General features: G+C 40.4%; 1 protein-coding gene across 1 annotated transcript; it reads left to right on the forward strand.

The window, feature by feature from the left end:
* Positions 1-2,643: 2,643 nt before the first annotated feature.
* tbc1d17 (TBC1 domain family, member 17) lies at positions 2,644-17,238 on the forward strand. Its single transcript, XM_086290033.1, is given in 19 exon segments — positions 2,644-2,785; positions 4,332-4,411; positions 6,057-6,152; positions 6,243-6,320; positions 6,415-6,526; positions 6,601-6,784; positions 6,940-7,051; positions 9,592-9,762; positions 9,853-9,978; positions 12,354-12,457; positions 12,961-13,055; positions 13,142-13,258; positions 14,267-14,367; positions 14,995-15,094; positions 15,743-15,840; positions 16,001-16,117; positions 16,202-16,288; positions 16,486-16,571; positions 16,573-17,238. Coding segments are annotated over 18 exon segments (1,884 nt in total). The 5' UTR covers positions 2,644-2,785; positions 4,332-4,384; the 3' UTR covers positions 16,646-17,238.
* Positions 17,239-17,782: the final 544 nt, after the last annotated feature.

Raw genomic sequence — 17,782 nt, forward strand, 5'->3', positions numbered from 1 at the left:
ATTAAAAATCCTAAACACAAACAGAACAAAGCAAGCCCTATACTGAAAGTACAACTCAATGAATGACAGAAATTCAACACCACGGAGCCCAGGTAATTGGGTATATGACTCCTGAGGAAATACTTTAAAACGAGTCTCTCTGGAGGAAAACCGATCCCCAGTTATTACTCAATCCGCTACAGTAACTCATTCAGGGAACAGTAGATCTACTGCACACATACAGATTAGAGTACTGTGTTGAATCAGCTTCCTTCTCTGAGCAAGACAAAGCGGCCTATTACACCTGGTCCTGTGCTACCTTAGCATCTCCCACAAACACAGTTCTTACAACTGCTGAATCTCCTAAGCACCAAAGGAATCCCTACACTACATATGCACTACATATTTACTAACTAAATGACAAAAAGATAAGCACTTGGGTTTAAGTTAGGTTTAGGTTAATAGCAATAAATTATTTATTTAATTTTAAAAAAATGATAAACCATTTTATAATGCCGGGGTTTGTGTTATATATAGCATTTTACATTCACTTAATACGGCAAATGTCAAGGTGATGCTAATGTATTTAAGTGAATCAGTAAAGCCAGCTTGGATTCTGACCCGGTTTTTTATTTTATTTGTTTATTGAAATTGAGACGTATATGTAAGAAAGCCGTCCTAGAAACAAGTCTTTCCACTTCATCTAAATTAGTTTAAATTTTAATTGGAGAAAAGAAAGAAAGAAAAATACATGTATAGAAACACAAATCAAATCCCTGGGTAAAAAAAAAAAGTTTTAATTTTTTTAAAATATGCTTTGCCACATTTCTTTTACCACTATCTCTGCTCTTTGAACTCAGGACTCTCTCTCTCTGGCTCTTATCCGTTTTTTAACTCTGCCTAACTTGACGCCTCTCTGACGTCACCTGTTTACTGCCTTCCATTCGAGAGCACGTTTCACACGTGACAGACGTTTGGGGCCGGGCTCGTGCTCGCTCTGTTCTCGTGCACATGGAGCTGTCCCCCCTAGCCTCATCAAAGCCCACCTGCCCTACCAGCTACTCGGAAGTTATGGGCCTGCGTTGTTTCTGCAGTAAAAGCTGGATAGCTCCAGCAGCTGCCGTCCCTCCCTTTAAAGTGTCGTTAATGACGCAGCCCTCGGTGAACCAGCAGCCTGAGTGATTTTGGAGTTGTGTGTTTTCTGCCACCTGGCGGTCACAATGAGAGCTTGCAACAGCACACTTGGGTGCCGAATAAACATCTATCCAATGATCAGTATGAGCCGCTCGTATTGCTGTGATTATTACACTGCTATTTGGAAACACCTGAGAGTAGTGTAATTATGTTAGCTGTAGTCTAGCAGTTATATTGAGAAAAAGTGCAACATCACTGTCTGAAATTGCACAATAGTAAAAAAAAAAAAATGTGGGTCAGCAGCTCTAAATGTGGCATTTCTTCCTTTCTTTCTTGCGAGGCCAGAAGAAACTAATTGTCAGCACAGCCCTGATATCATCATCACGTTCAGTAGCTATAGATCAGCATGAATTTGGAGTCATGTTTCTCTCAGCTGGCGCTCGGCAGGGAGATGTGGTCCTTTTGTAGCTAGATGCTCATTGGCACTCTCCTCAGGATCTTCCTTGAGCTTTATAAATCTGTGTTTATATATTTCCCAAATAGACATTAACGTTGACATTTATCCTTTTAATAAGTTGCAATCAAATAAATATTGATCATAGCAGCTCTTGGTCACAGTAAAATTTTTCTAAACACATAAAACGGTTGTAAATCGATGAATTATTTAAACCCCAATCAGCCACACTATTTTAGCAGCATAGGGCTATCATACAAAAACTCTATTATTTCTCTGTGATGGATATCTTCTGTTCTAATGTAATTATCTTGCTGGTGTAGAGGGGATGTAGGGATGCCTGAAACTGCGACTGCATCTGAAAGGTACCATCTGTTCATCCCCACCAAGATCAGTGCCAGAAATATTGTTTTTGAAATATCCCTGAAAGCAGCGAGTTTGTCTAAGGCCTGCCGATCTGCTCTGGTTATTCAGCTGCAATTTGACAGCCGAGTAACCCATTATGTTCAGAATATCTAAATTTAGATATTTTCATCTTTCCAGTAACTGTAGAGTTTTAGTATTAGTATTAGTGTGTAGTATTGTATTGATCATTCTGGTCATGTCAAGGCAAGATGATCAGATCCCACAAAGTTTGAGGCAAAGAGTGTTATATTTTGATGTAACTGTGAACAATATTTTATTTAAATGAAACTTTCCAAAAGCATAAAGGGAAGTTTAGGAATATTTTTATGGTCTTATGTGATATTCTTGAGCCACATTCACATTAAAATGCTGTGCATGCCCACATTTTTCTGTCTTTGAAACCAGTACATTTTGTAACATCCTTTCTTCTTCTTCCTTTAAGTGAGCTGAGTCATTGGTTTGTTTAAAAAAGAAAGTGCTGAAACCTAATTTTGAGTAGTCTAGAGTAGAGATGGACCGATCCGATATTACGTATCGGTATCGGTCCGATACTGACCTAAATTACTGGATCGGATATCGGAGAAAAATAAAAAATGTAATCCGATCCATTAAATATCACGAAAGCACCTCACAAAACTTGCAACACGCGGTAACTCACCTCAGAACGTTAGCACTCGGAGCAGTATGCATCACGTGATAGAGCGGCTGTGGCATGCGGGACCTGTCGGTGGTCTGGATAGCATTTGGAGCTTCGCTAGCAACCCGGCATTTCATCTCCGACAAAGTTATCCCCGAGAGAAGTAAAGCAAGTGTGTAAGTCCATCTCTGAATGTTTGTAAAGCATTCCTGCGTTAAGCTTAACAAGCGATATATGGAGCGACTGCCTCTTCTTGCTGCTACTTCAATCATGAAACTGATCAATGATCAGCTGATCGGCTTTTCTGTCGCGAGTCCTGTCTCTTGTTTGCTTTTGGCCCACTTTGCACCAGAAAGAGGAAACCAGCAGCTGAACAACAGCAGCACGTTTAAGCTTGATCAGCTGTTGTTAGAATGTATTTAATATTACTTTCTACTCGAGGATCTTTTTCTACGTAGCTGACGCTGGTAGCTGTGCAGGGACGGATCTAGCAAAGTTTAGCCAGGGGGGCCGATAGGGCATTAACAGGGAAAAGGGGGCACAAAGACATACTTTTCTTTCTTATTCTCATTTAAAATGTCTTGTTTTTAATAATTAATTATCTGACACCCAAAGTTTTAATTTGATGTAAAATGAATAGAAGTCAATTACTGTATATAGTAACTTTTAAGTCTAATATACCCTAGTAAGCTATAGTACTTTTTCCTTTGGGAAGGTACCATCTGTGCAGTCTGCAATTTTTTTGAAGAAAGCTGTTGAATCTATTTAATATTTCTTGAAAAATAATTGATTTCTGTGCATTTTTTTTCACACTGCATCAAATTAAGGTTGATTACGTCGATTAAGCATCATGAGGTGGCGCGTGAGGGGTGGTTCCCTATTTTTTATTTATTTATTTTTGTTGTTGCTGGGAGTTGGAACCCTATTAGTTAGGTTGCTTAATATTTATGCTAAGTACTCTTTAAAATACCAGAATAGGGAGGATGGTGTAGGTTTAAGTTTATTAGATTGATCAGTATTGCTGAACTATGAAATATTCTCTTTTGCATACAGGTATAACAGAATAGCTTTAGTGTAGTTGTTGTTTTAAACTTGAGTATGAACTTATACAAAATGCAGCAAGATATTTAAAAAACAGTTTTGTTGATTAAAAAACACTATATCGGATTCATATCGGTATCGGCAGATATCCAAATTTATGATATCGGTATCGGACATAAAAAAGTGGTATCGTGCCATCTCTAGTCTAGAGTAGCTTTCATGTAATCATTTCCTCATTATTTTAGCTAAAGTTTACATCAAGTACTTAACACATGTACTGTGTGTTGGGATGTGCACAGTCTTTTGATGTAGGTGTTCATCCTAACTGTGAGGCACTTTGTAACTGTGTTTGTTGTTGTTGTTGTTTTAGACTACAACTAAAGTTATTCTTTTTTCTTTTTCTAATCCATTGCTGTTTAGAGTCAGCGTTGTTTTCTGCCCTCTAGTGGTTGTCATGTGCATTACATAAAAATTTACATTAAGGTATTCAGACATAATAGGTCACTGCCTGTAGCTGACAATCAAATCAAATCAAATAATACCATAAACTCTTACATAAATATTGGCCTCTGTAATAATATTAAAGCGTTTAAAATATAATTTAAAAACAAAGCAGTACAAATTACGTTCTGATTGGGTGTTTTCTGACATGACGTTGCCATGGGCGGGGTTTTGCATTAGCAGGAAGCTTGACGTCACGTTTGTTTTGGGAGAACGACGGAGACGACAGGAAAATGGAGCAAAGCGCTGAGGATTATAAGGTACTCCTGAATTAAATGTTTAACACGTTTTCACTGGCTGTTTCTGTGAATGTTCGTAACTGTGCTGTTGAATATTGGGCAGAACTTCTGATAGCTGACTAATGGTAGCATCTAAAGCTAGCTGTGGATCTCCAGTACCGTTCGTTAAGCTCGAGCTGGGCTACGTGGTGCTTTAGCTCGATATAAGCTGGATATTTTTTTTTTTTGTATAGTTGTGTGTATAACCACACAGACATGAAAGCTTAAAGTGTGTTCAGAAAGTCGCGAACTTAATTCAACTTTTCCTGCTTGGCTGTCTCGCTTTCACCCACTGACCTGAGCAGAGCAGTGACTTTATAGTCATGTGATGTGAATGTGTCATTTACCAGTTCTTTGCTATGATTTACCTGCCGGGTCAGCTGTTTGACTGGTCACGTGGTGCACGGGCTCGTTAATCACATTTGGGCACTGGGTGGGCTACGTTTGCATTTATTTATTTTTTTATTAGTATCATTTAGTTTTTAATTTTAGTTTGCTGTCCAGTTTTCCAAAAAGTTTTAGCCGTCGTCAATCATTTTTCAAATGAGGTTTAAAAATAACAGGAAAATACGTTAATCTTCTAAATAAGGTCTCGACGACCTCGTTTGCCATAACTATATGCTATTAAGGCGTTTGAGCTATTTCCTAGGAAATACCGAGCTGTCATTTAGCTTCCTGAGTTGAACCCACCATGGTTTTTGTGGGTTAATGCTTGTGGTGTTGACTGACAAAGACTGAAACTAAATGAGCTAATTTTATAGGTTGAGTGTTATCATGTAAGTATTTCAGTTAGTTCTCATGATTTCTAAAGTTTACGTTATTTTTACAATGATCACGTTTTGTTTTTCTCACTTGACCTCAGATAACTACGAGTTAGTTTGTATCAGCTGTGTTTGACGTTAATTCTTGTTTCCATCTGCCATGTGATGAGTTTATTCCACGTGGATGTTTGTTTTTTTAACTGCAAGACAGTAAACTTTCTTTGTTTACAACCAACCTGCTGTCAGTGTGGTACCACCAATTAGCCCGAAGTCAGGAACACAGACCTGTTTGGCGACCACTGGTTCCTAAGGCAAAGTGGCTGCTGGAGGATTTTGGGTTGCCAGGAGGTCACTGACCAGTTTGTGTGTGTGACTGGGGCTGAAAAGACACGTTGGGCTATGGGAGGACGCCAGAGTACCTGGAGAGAACCCAATCAGGTGTATTGAGAACATGCAAATTCCACAATGATTGGGCAAAAACAGGGCTGGGCTAGCCTGAAATGCTGCTTAGATGTCACACAGAGTGCCTAGCCTTTGTGAAGAGGTGTGGACAACCTCTTTACCTTGAGAACACCAGTAGCGATAGGAATTCTGACTATGCACAGGTCATTAAATCCTTGCTCTTTGTATATGGTTCAAGTTCAACTTCTGAGAGAAACAAGTGGTGTTCAACCACACAAGGTATCAGTTATACTGTAGTTATTGATGACTGATTAAAATAATCTTTAGGCTAATTCTTATTATCTGCCTGTTTGAGTGACTGAAATTTGACACCAATAAAAAAAAAAAAAACACCTTTAACTGCAAATACATTTTACACTTAATTTCTGCTACTTCATATTTATGTGGGGCTTTTTTCTCCTCAGCTGATATTTGAGAAGGAGGGGGTATACCTCCACACAAATGCCAAGAGGAGTAACCAGGACACTAGTATCCCAGGGTTCATCCGCATTGTGGAGCGGGTAAGAAAGTCTGTGTGAGCTAAGACTGTTTAGGTCAAAGGTATGATCAGGAAAGCACGGGGGTAACCTATCATGTCTTTATTTTTTCAGGCTGGGCTGCCAGCTCTAGAGTGGAGTCCACTGGAGGATGACGGTCGCAACGCTCCTGCTGTACTCTACAGCAAAAAGGTTGGGAACCATCTATTTGCTACATGCTGAAAAATAAAAAGTATTTGTTATTAGCTCGACTAGGATTCTCATCCAATAATCTCCACCTGATCAGGATGGTGATGGAGGGGAAGAGGATACAAACTTTGACCCGGGCTATGAGCCAGACTGGGCAGTTATAAGCACCGTGAAGAAAGAACGAGAACACGTCCCAGTCAAAAGTTCAGGTGCAGTCTGCTTTTCTGGTGATCCTAGCAAAGGCTCGTGCTCAGAAAACTAAAAACTCCTCTTTTTTCCACAGGTCAGTGGGCGTTCTCGCTGCCTCTCTCAGAGCTGTACTCTCTTCGGAGGTCTCGGTTCTCCTTGGGTCGAAACTTTCTCGTGCTGACTAGTAGAGGTGGCCACCCACTGCCTCCTTTGCACTTCCACAGAGGAGGAACCCGGGAACTGCTGAGGGCACTTCAGCGCTACATTATTCTGGACCCGTAAGCATCACTGCAATCATTTTAGCAGCAGATTTCTAATTACAGTGGAATGCCAGCATTGTTTACATGCTGGAGAAACCCAGATTAGTACCTCAGTTTCAGATGCCCTTTGCTTCTTTGTCAGCGTGTCATGTGGTTTCTGTTCTTGTTATCAGGTCACCACTTGACGGGCGGCTCTTCCTTGCCTACCCCCAGGACTCAGGCACGCTCCCTCAGTCCTTTGATAGGCTGCAGTTTCTTGATGATGGAGGCAATGATCTTGTCTCAGTAAGTAGAGTTTTTTGTTGTTATTTTTTTAGAGGATAGTGTATGTTGGATTTCTAATGAGTAATTTTCTTAAGTAATCTCGCACTTAGTAATTCATAGATTTTAAAATGATTAACTTGTCCATTAACACCAGTGACCCAGTGATGAGGTCATCTTCCACCGAAGCAGCATCAGAACTTGAAAACAAAAGCTAATGTGGAAGTGCCAAAATCTCAATTTCCTCTAAAAGCAGCTTGAGCTATATAGATCCCCGATGTTAACACCTCCAACTGCAGAGTAGTAATAAACATGTTTATAGCATTTTTGCAGTTCAGAGTTTTTGGCCTCCAGAGCCAGTCTCCCCTCGGATGACTACTAAATTCCGAAACCAATTTCTGATGTTTTTATGTTTAAAGTAGGTTGCATTATTTGGGCATGGTCACATTGACAGTTGGATGCCATCACAGGCAGATTTGTCCAGTAGCTGTTTACCAGCCTTCACCTCAATTACCTGCACTAACTGTACTAATAGATCACACAAAACAGAAATTATTAGCAGGTTTCTGTATCTGTGCACTGCTCTCATACAGATTATGCATATAGAAAGCAAGATTACTGATACACTGGATAAAAAGAAATATGCAGTTGGTATTTTTGTTGATCTCAAAAAGGCCTTCGACACAATCAATCACTCAATTTTATTGGATAAATTGCAAAGATATGGTATTCGAGGGAAAGCTGGTAACTGGTTAAAAAGTTACCTAACGGGTCGGGAACAATATGTTAACATAGGGCATTACCATTCAGAGAAACTTGGTATTACATGTGGTGTTCCCCAAGGGTCAGTGTTGGGACCAAAACTTTTCAATGTATACATAAATGATATTTTTGATGTTTCTCAAGTACTTAAACTCATACTGTTCGCAGATGACACCAACATATTTTTCAGTAGCGATGATTATACTGATCTTGTAATGACTGTAAACAGGGAGCTAAAATTAATTAAAAAATGGATGGACATAAATAAATTATCATTAAATATAAATAAAACTAAAGCAATGTTTTTTGGTAATTTAAAATATAATATAGAATTACCAATTATCATTGAAGGTGTACCAACTGATAATGTGAGTGAAAACAAATTTTTGGGAGTCGTAATTGATAATAAAATTTCATGGAAACCCCACGTCAGACACATAAAAACCAAAATTTCCAGAAGCCTCGCAGTTTTGAACAAAGTGAAACAATTCCTTGATAAAGATGCACTTCATACTCTGTACTGTACCCTGGTTCTTCCATATCTTACATATTGTGTGGAAGTGTGGGGAAACACATATAAAAATACAACTAATCCATTAGTCACAGTACAGAAACGAGCACTGCGTATTATTCACAAGGCTGGTTATCTAGATCATACTCACAAACTCTCTCTTCAGGCAAAGTTACTTAAATTCCAGGATCTGGTTAATTACAATACATCCATAATTTTGTATAAAGCTTTTACTGAACTTTTACCGGCAAATTTACAAACTAGATTTGAAATTCGAGAAAAGGTTTATAATGTGAGAGGCTTTGGAGAATTCAAATTACCCAGAACTCAAACAACCCGTAAAGGCTTTTGTGTGTCTGTATGTGGTGTGAAAATCTGGAACAGTCTGAGTTTACAACTTAAACAATGCAAAAATATTCATAGATTTAAATTTCTCTACAAACAGTTGGTCTGGTCACAGTATACTCAATGATGCTTTTAGTGTGCTCTGTAATGTCTGTCCTCTTACCATTGCTGGTATGGATTCCAAAAAAAAAAAAAAAAAAGTGTGAGTATGTATGTACATATATGTACATGTGTGTGTAGATATATATGTATGTATATGTATGTGTGTTTGTTACTTGTAGTTATTACTGCCTGTTACCTGTGGTAATGGAATTTATAATTTATATATTCTGTATTCAGTTATGAAGGCTCTAATTGTTGTTTGCGAGCTGCCGTTTAGATGCTTGTATGTGCCCGGGGCTGTTGATGGGTCTGTATGCAATGATGGGCGTAGCTGCGGGAAGTTTATTGTTTTGTTGTTTTTTTTTTGTTGATGAGTGAGTATAGGGGTGGGATTTAATACGTTTTCTTCGTCCCACTCCTTTTTCAGGCAATTTTTGTTTTTTGTTTTGTGCATTTTATGTTCAATATAGGTATTTGTTGTGCCTGAAAATGAACAAATAAATGAAATGAATGAAGATGGGATCGGCCAAAAACGAAACCATCAGAGCTTCAAACAGGTTCCACCAAGTCAAGTCAAGTCAAGTGGCATTTCATTTCAATCATATGCAGTGGTACAGTACACAGTGAAACGAGACAATGGTCCTCCAAGACCTTGGTGCTACATATAACATATAACAGACAATCAACACAGGACTACATGTGGTGGCAGCGACACAGTGGTTTCATCTGTCTTTTTTAATCATAGCCTTTGGTACCAGCTAACATTAGTGAAGGAAACATCATACTTAAAACGACAGGCCTTCATTTGCATAAACATTCTTTTTTTTTTTTTCACCTATAACAGAGATTTATCCATGACCCGTATGCCACTACATTTGGTGGATTCTCCAAAGTCACAAATTTCTTCAGGGCAGCACTTCGGCCTCCAGAGTCCCCCATCCACACACGTACTCCTCAGGATCCCAGTTTGCCTCCACAGCCTGATGAAGAGCCCGGATTCGAACTCATCACCTGCGTAAGAGAAAGATACAAAAAGATAATTTGAGCGCGGATAGATGGAATAAAAAATAAGTTATTAATGTTTGATTTTATTTCTTTCATCAAGGGTGTGGAACTTGGTCCCAAACCAGATGTAACAAGGGGACAGCCTCTGGATAAGTGGGAGGAGTTTTTGGACTCTGAGGGGCGAGTGACTTGCAAAGAAAAAATCAAAGAACTTGTGTTCAGAGGGGTAGGACAGTAAATAGAGTTAGGCTACGTTCACACTGCAGGTCTTAATGCTCAATTCCAATTTTTTGATCAAATCCGATTTTTTTTGTCTGGTTGTTCACACTACAAATAAAATGCGACAGCAAACGCGCTCTAGTGTGAACCCTCAAAGCGGCCCGCATGCGCAAAAGAAGACGTCACACACAACGCGCTCTGTTTAGACCAAGAGCAAACATTATTGTATGACTGATGGCCCTTAATATAAAGACTTCGGACTTTACGTTTCCCAATTTTTGCTTTAAGTTATTTTGTTATTTACATAATAATGTAAATAACCTAATAATGATCCTTATTGCTGTTTTAGAGAGGAGCGGTGCTTCAAAGGATAGTTGCAGATTTCTGTCAGAATCTGCAGATTATACAGTACAAATAAAATGTTCACGTTTCTCCAACATTGTATTCCCAACAGTTTCACTGGATGGCCAGGAAGCGTTCGCGATGTCTTATCGGGCGCTTCTCCGGAGCTGATGATTGGCGTCTGTCTTGCGTCAGTGACGTAAAAGATGGATTTCATGCGACTTGACCGTTCAAACAGCAGTCGCTTTCTAAAACATCGGATATGTATCGGATTCAGTACCACATACGAAAGTGACCCAGATCGGATTTGAAAATATCGGATTTGTGCTGTTCACACTGTCATAGCATGATCGGATATGGGTCGCATAGGGTCAAAAAAGTCGGATTTGATGCACTTTCGCCTGCAGTGTGAACATAGCCTTAGAGACAAACATGTGTTTCTCATGTTTAACCAGGGGCCCGTTCTTCGTACCTCGCTAAGTAGGTTAGCCGGATTAGATTGTTGACGATTTCGCGTGATCCTGGATCAGTCGGTTCCCCGAAGCTCATCCGGGACTTGCTGTCATAGCAACAGAGCCGTAAGCGTAAACCTGCTCGGGAGCAGGTTTACTTTATGTAAACAGGATTAGATCGCGGCCACGCAGGTATGTCCGCTTCATTTATACGAAAGCAACAGCGATATTTTTCCACTGTTTCACCATAAATAAATAACATCAATGTAACTAAAGATAATGCAGCACTTGATCCTTTTATTGATGTCACACAGATACATACAGGTCATTTCCTAAAAAGGGAAATGTACTATTAACATTCTATTACATGTATGTGATTATTACAGATGTAATTCATATTTCAGAGTAGTAATTGTAAATTACTTCGTGTAATCAAGATGAGAGACCACGGCTATAAAAGCGAAGGTGGATTTGGGAAGCCTGTCGCAGCCATGTCCTGTCCGTATACGCGACCAACCCATTGCGGAAGGTGCAAGATTGATAAGGAGAGTCCTCAGAATTCAGCGTATATTGCGGGATAGACAGGATCCTTTAGCTCAGCGCGACAGTGTGCTCATAGAGAGATATCGATATTCCCGTGAGGGTATTATTTACTTAACCAAGTTGTTGACGAGGGGGTGCAGGACCACCACCTGTCTTTTTTTCCTCTGCCCTTTTCTTGGTTGCTGTTATGAACAAACTAACAGAGTATTACAGGCCAGTATTACCTTGCCAAGAGACGCAAAGCAATCTAAGAGATAAATATTACCATTCTGTAGAATACTCCTGTATTCCACTTTTACTTGTTCCCATGTTCTTGTGGGTCCTGTTGTGGCTCTAATGTGAAAGGGGATATAATATAACATATTATAATATAATATAATGCCATATGATATTGGACAATATAGTGTCATATGATAGATCTACCCTACCGCCTACTGGTGTTGGCCAGAGGGGCCGATGGCGCGATATGGCAGCCTGGCTACAACCGTAGCTGCCTCCACCAGTGTGTGAATGTGGGAGTGAATGAATAGTGGTATCGTAAAGCGCTTTGGGTCCCTTGGAAAGCGCTATATAAATCCAATCCATTATTATTATTATTATTATTATTAAATTACCTACGAGTTTGATTTGTCAGCAACTTTCTGCCAGCCCTCTCTCCTTGCTTTTGCAGCCTTTGCAGTGTTCTCTTGCGTTTTAATTAAACTCTGAAACTCCTGAAATCCCTCACTCATGAGTTCTTGCTCTGCTGCCGGAAAATACCGAGCACGCCCCTTCGACATTTTCGCCGACCAATCAGCGGGTTGCCGATCAATGTTTCTACTATCGATGCGTAGCCCCTTTTACGACACCCAGTGATGTCACATTCCTGCGTCCAGCTGTAGTAATCGTCAACAGCAGGTGTGTTCGGGGAACCGGATTAGCGAGCTCACGGTTAGCGCGATGATTTGATCTTGGATGTGTCATTTGATCTTGGATGTAGTAAGCGACGTACGAAGAACGGGCCCCAGGTGTGTATTCTTTGATGGGGTTTTTGTGTATCTTGCAGGGCATCACACACTCACTGAGGAAGGAGATATGGAAATTCCTGCTGGGGTTTTATCCGTGGAACAGCACTGCCAAGGAAAGAGAGGACATTCTTCGGGTCAAAACGTTAGTAGAATTTTTTTTTCCTGTCATATCTTTATGATAATTTATTGAAGCTTTGGGAAACACTCTCATTGCCTTGCTTGGTAAATGGTAAATGGACTGGTTCTTATATAGCGCTTTTCTACTCCACCTGATCGCTCAAAACACTTTATACAACTTGCCCTGTTCACACACATTTCCTACAAAAGTGCTTTCATAGCTAATATTCAAACACACATACACACACTCCGTTGGGTACATCAGAGAGTAACTTTGGGTTAGTAGCCAGGGTTCGAACCACCAACCTTCCAATTAGTAGATGACCTGCTCTCCCTCCCTCCTGAGCTAGCTGCAGACACTTTTTTTCTTTTTTAAGGCTTAGCAGCGAGCCAGTGTATTTCCTAAAATCTTGAACTATTCACTTGCTTTAATCAGAATCAGAATACTTTATTGATCCCTGGGGGAAATTATTTTTTGTTACAGTGCTCCATTTTAAACCATTTTTAACAACCCTTCTGCGTGTGCAGGGATGAGTACTTCAGGATGAAGGTGCAGTGGAAGTCTGTCAGTGAAGAGCAGGAGATGAGAAACTCCCTCCTCAGAGGATACAGAAGCCTGATAGGTCAGTGCGTCTAATAACAGAAGATCTGTTCAGCGTTTAGTCAGCTGCCCGTCAGAAGTTAAACTGTCTTTGTTCTGTTGTGACAGAGAGAGACGTCAACAGGACAGACAGACACAACACTTTCTTCTCTGGGAATGACAATCCGGGACTGACCCTGCTTCACGACGTGCTGATGACTTACTGCATGTACAACTTTGATCTGGGTGTGTATTTATGAACTGCTGGTAAACAGATGTGCACTTCATAAATTGATCACCGGTACATGTGACTGCCAAAAAGACCACCTTTGGTAGTTTCCTGGTCTGGATCTTTCAGGTGTAATGCCACAATCTTCCCAGAAGTGGACGACCCAACAAATTCGCCCCAAGGTCACACTGTGCAAGGCACATAGAAATAGCAGAAAACCCATGAGCAAAGTTCATGACAAGTATGGCTTGTTTGTATAAGTTGCCAGGAGAAAGCCCGTTCTCTCTAAAAAGAACATGGCACAGGTTTAGAAAGAGCAAACTACAAGACTTCAGGAACAATGAAACCAAAGTAGACGTGTTGGGCCATGAAGAACAGTGCCACGGCTTTGCAGTCACTGACTAGACCATGAACTCTTCTGTATACAAAAGTATTCCACAGTCAAATGTAAGGCTGTACAAGAGCTAAAGCTCGGCCCAAATTGGGTCATCTAACAGGACATCCTCTCCCAAGCACAACAGCAAATCTACAACAGAATGTTTTAAGAGAGTAATCCCTTCAAAGCCCAATTAACTGAAGCAATGCTGTAAAGAAGAGTGGACCAAAACTCCTCCAGATACTGATGAAGTCATATAGAAACCCATCATGTCAACCTATTGCTGCTAAAATTGGTTCTCTAAGTACACCACGTGATTCAGTAGCTTACTTTCACATGACTTCATATTGTTTGTATATGAAAATAAAAGTTGAACAAGCATTACGGTGCCAGTACGAGTGGCGTCTGATGACCAGAAAGATTTGTAACAACAGGAGGAAACGTATTCTACGACTTCCTGTTACTTAACTGGCTAATTTTCTCTACTTCATTGTGTTCAGCAAACAACAAAATAAACAGTGAAACAACAGAGATGTCCATGATGTTTTAAGACCAATCAACAAAGGGTTTGGCAGCGATTAAAAGCGGTTTGAGTAAAGTATGTATGTAAATATGTTTGTAACACAGGTCTCCTTTTTCATCGGTGCAGGTTATGTGCAGGGGATGAGTGATCTTCTTTCTCCTATCCTGTTCGTCACCCAGAATGAGGTGGAGTCATTCTGGTGTCTGACAGGATTCATGGAGCTGGTGGTTAGTAAAAATATCTGTTCTCTTTTTTGTTATCGTCTGTCACAACCCGTGATCTTCTGTTGAGACACACAAGAGCTTTTAAAGCTGTTACTCTATATTTGAGTCGATTTCTGCTCCGAATGGAGAATAATTAACTCGGCAGCAGCACAAACATAACCTTTGAAAGTTTAAATGCACTTGGGCCAGTGAAGTGATTTTTGTGCAGTGACTTAAGACCTCATCAACATTTGATTTGAATGAATATAAAAAACGCCCACACTTAAAACTGCTTTGGATGTCTCTCAGTGTGCTCTTCGGCTAACTCGCCGCTGTCTCCAGTTGTGAAGCAACCACAAAAACACTCACTGGATTTTGGTTTGTAGCCTGAGGCTGTTTGCCAACAATCACAAGCATTACACCTTATTAAATGTTAAATAAATGCACATTCTCTCTCTTAAAAAAAAAAGTCATCTGGTTCTATGTTGTGCTGAAATGTGATATTAATCATTGAGATCTGGGGAAGCAGTGAAAGAAAAACAATAATGAAATTAGCGGAGTGTCAAAGCAGAAACATCCAAAAGATTGATGTATTTGTAAGAAGCCGTAGACTCCAGCTGAAGAACAGGTCTTTGTTTTTCTTTCCTGCAGCACCAGAACTTTGAAGAGTCTCAGGAGGCCATGAAGCAGCAGCTTCTTCAGCTCAGTATCCTGCTGAAGGCGCTGGACCCAGAGCTCTGTGACTTCCTGGGTAAGTGAGCTCCTATTTAGCCAGGCACATTAACAGTAGAAGTGAGAGTGTAAAATGAAACGTGCAAAGTAAAGCTGGGCAAGATAAAGAAGTTTTAAAGCTACCTCCTTCATTGTTGTGTTGATTTGCACCTCAGCACTAATTTCAGTTCCTATCTAACTTGTATACATGTGCTTCTGTCTAAAAGGAGCAACTTGTCAATTTGCATGGCATTTGGGGAAGAAGATAAAGTCACAGGGAGGGAAAATCTGGCAGCTAGGGCAGGTAGTGACCAAAGATTGTCATGTCACCACAGTTCCACTCATCCCAACTGATTGTTCTTACTCAGATGTTATAGTAGAACTCGGTTTGGAGAGGTTGTTCCTGGCGGATGAATTTACGGTTTGAGGTTGGGTCAGTTTGACACCGAAGGCAAAGTCGAACCTTAAATAGAGCAGCAATGCAGAAAGACGACCAGAGGTGCACAAAAGGAAGACATTACCGTGTTTTCTGTTGAATCTGACCTCTCACATATAAGTTTAGATATGCTGAAGGTGACATACATGCCACGCATATGTATGAAACTGAGAAAACTCTGGATGTGCAATAATAATTTCTTTTTTGTAAAGAGATAAAATTCCAGTTCTCCCTTCCTTGCATGTCCTTCAGACTCTCAGGACAGCGGCTCGCTTTGCTTCTGTTTCCGCTGGCTGCTCATCTGGTTCAAGAGAGAGTTTTCCTTTGAGGATATCCTCACACTGTGGGAGGTGAGTGCTTGACTGTACCAATTTAACATATTTGTGTCTTGAATTGATTTTTGTTATGAAACCGAATCCCACATTATTATTATTTTTTACAGTCTACAGTACGGATTGTTTGGGCTGCATCTTGACATCGCATTTTATGGCATCGTGTTTTCTTCCTCAGGTCCTCTGGACTCGTCTTCCATGTGAAAACTTTCACCTGCTGATCGCCTGTTCGATCCTCGAGTCCCAGCGAGAAGAACTGATAGGCTCGAACCATGACTTCAACACTATTCTGAAGGTGTGTGTCTGGATTAAAGATGAGTTTGTTTGTTTTTCTGTAATCATACAGATTTTCATCTTCTATAATGTTTTTCATCTGCAGCACATTAACGAGTTGACAATGAAGTTGGACCTGCAGAGCGTTCTGCGTGGAGCCGAGGCCATCTACCTACAGCTGTTTCTGTGCAAGGTAAGACACAGGGCCACTTCATACCTCATGATTCGACATACAGCCAGTAAAATATCTGTTGGTCCAAATCTGAGATTATTATTTTTTTATTAGTATTATCAGAATATAATAGGAAAACAATTTATCTTGTGCTATATTATGTTAACTGATAAATTAATAACTTGCTTCCCCTTTTTCCTCTTCCCTTTCCACCCCAGGAGCTTCCTGTTATGGTTAAGCAGGTCCTGGGCCTCTACGTCCCACCCAGCTCAGAGGAAGAGAGCCCAGACTCACAGGCCAGCGAGACAGCGCCTCCTCAGCCAATCACAGGAAGGAGCTGCAGCTTCTAATTCAGCGTGTGGCCCCAGCTGCTCTTAAATCTGATTATCAGCTGGTGGACTGACACTCACTAAGAGATGTGTGAAAGACATTTATATATGAAATATGTACTAAATATTATCCCATGGTATGGAGTGAAGACTGTTGTTACTGATGGTCAGAGGCAGGGGGCACTGTGGAGGCTCTTTTCTCTCACTGTGTGTTCATGAAAGTTACAATCCAATGTGTTTAAACACTATAGCCGTACTTGCAGTGCTGTTTTTGTGTGTATGCTGTCCTCCTGTTTCCTTGTCACTTGTTTACATTTCCTGTTTTCATGACACTTTTGCTTCTGCTTTTACTTATTATTTAACTATATTAATTCGTTTATCCCTTGCTTACGTTTCAGTTTATTTTGTGTTTTCTTACGGTCCTCTCACCACTCCTCCTGTAAAGGGAAATAGACGAAGCATAAACTCACTGGCAGTATTTTGCTAGTACTGTAAGATGCCATTCCAGCCCTATGCAAAGGTTGTGCATGCCTTATAGGTTCCACATGCCACTTTGGTAATATTAAGCCTTGTAACTATATGTATGATGTTCTAGCATTTTCATCTCGTTATTACCAAATAAATGGTTGAATCATAACAAAACAGGGTATTTAAACTCTACTTTATCCATTTGTAAAAACTTAAGCAGAAGAAGTTCAAGATAACTGAACTTGATCCCCCTGTGGATAAGAATCAGGTGAGGAAGGAACAGACGATAACATCCTCCCCAAGACTTGAAAAGGATTCATTTATCAAATGGTGGAGGTGAGCGTCAGTGTGCAGGTCTGAGTTTACCTGCAGATCCACAGCAACAATAATACACGAGCCGACCGTGGGTCAGGGGGTTGGAAGCTCATCTTGTAAACCGTAAGGTTGCCGGTTCGATCCCCAGCTCTGTCTTGCTCGTTGTGTCCTTGGGCAAGACACTTCGCCTACTGGTGATAGCCAGAGGGGCCGTTGGCGCAATATGTCAGTCTGCCCCAGGGCAGCTGTGGCTACAACTGTAGCTGCCTCCACCAGTGTGTGAATGTGAGAGTGAATGAATAGTGGAATTGTAAAGTGCTTTGAGGGTCTTGAAAAGCACTATATAAATGCAATCCATTATTAATACACATATCAGTGAGGAGTAACTTCACACCGGTCCTTG

Source organism: Aulonocara sp. 'chitande type north' Nkhata Bay, linkage group LG4 (assembly GCF_057382095.1).
Source record: "Aulonocara sp. 'chitande type north' Nkhata Bay isolate Kocher_YH1m ecotype deep benthic linkage group LG4, A_spYH_male_GT1.1, whole genome shotgun sequence".
NCBI classification, from domain to species: domain Eukaryota; kingdom Metazoa; phylum Chordata; class Actinopteri; order Cichliformes; family Cichlidae; genus Aulonocara; species Aulonocara sp. 'chitande type north' Nkhata Bay.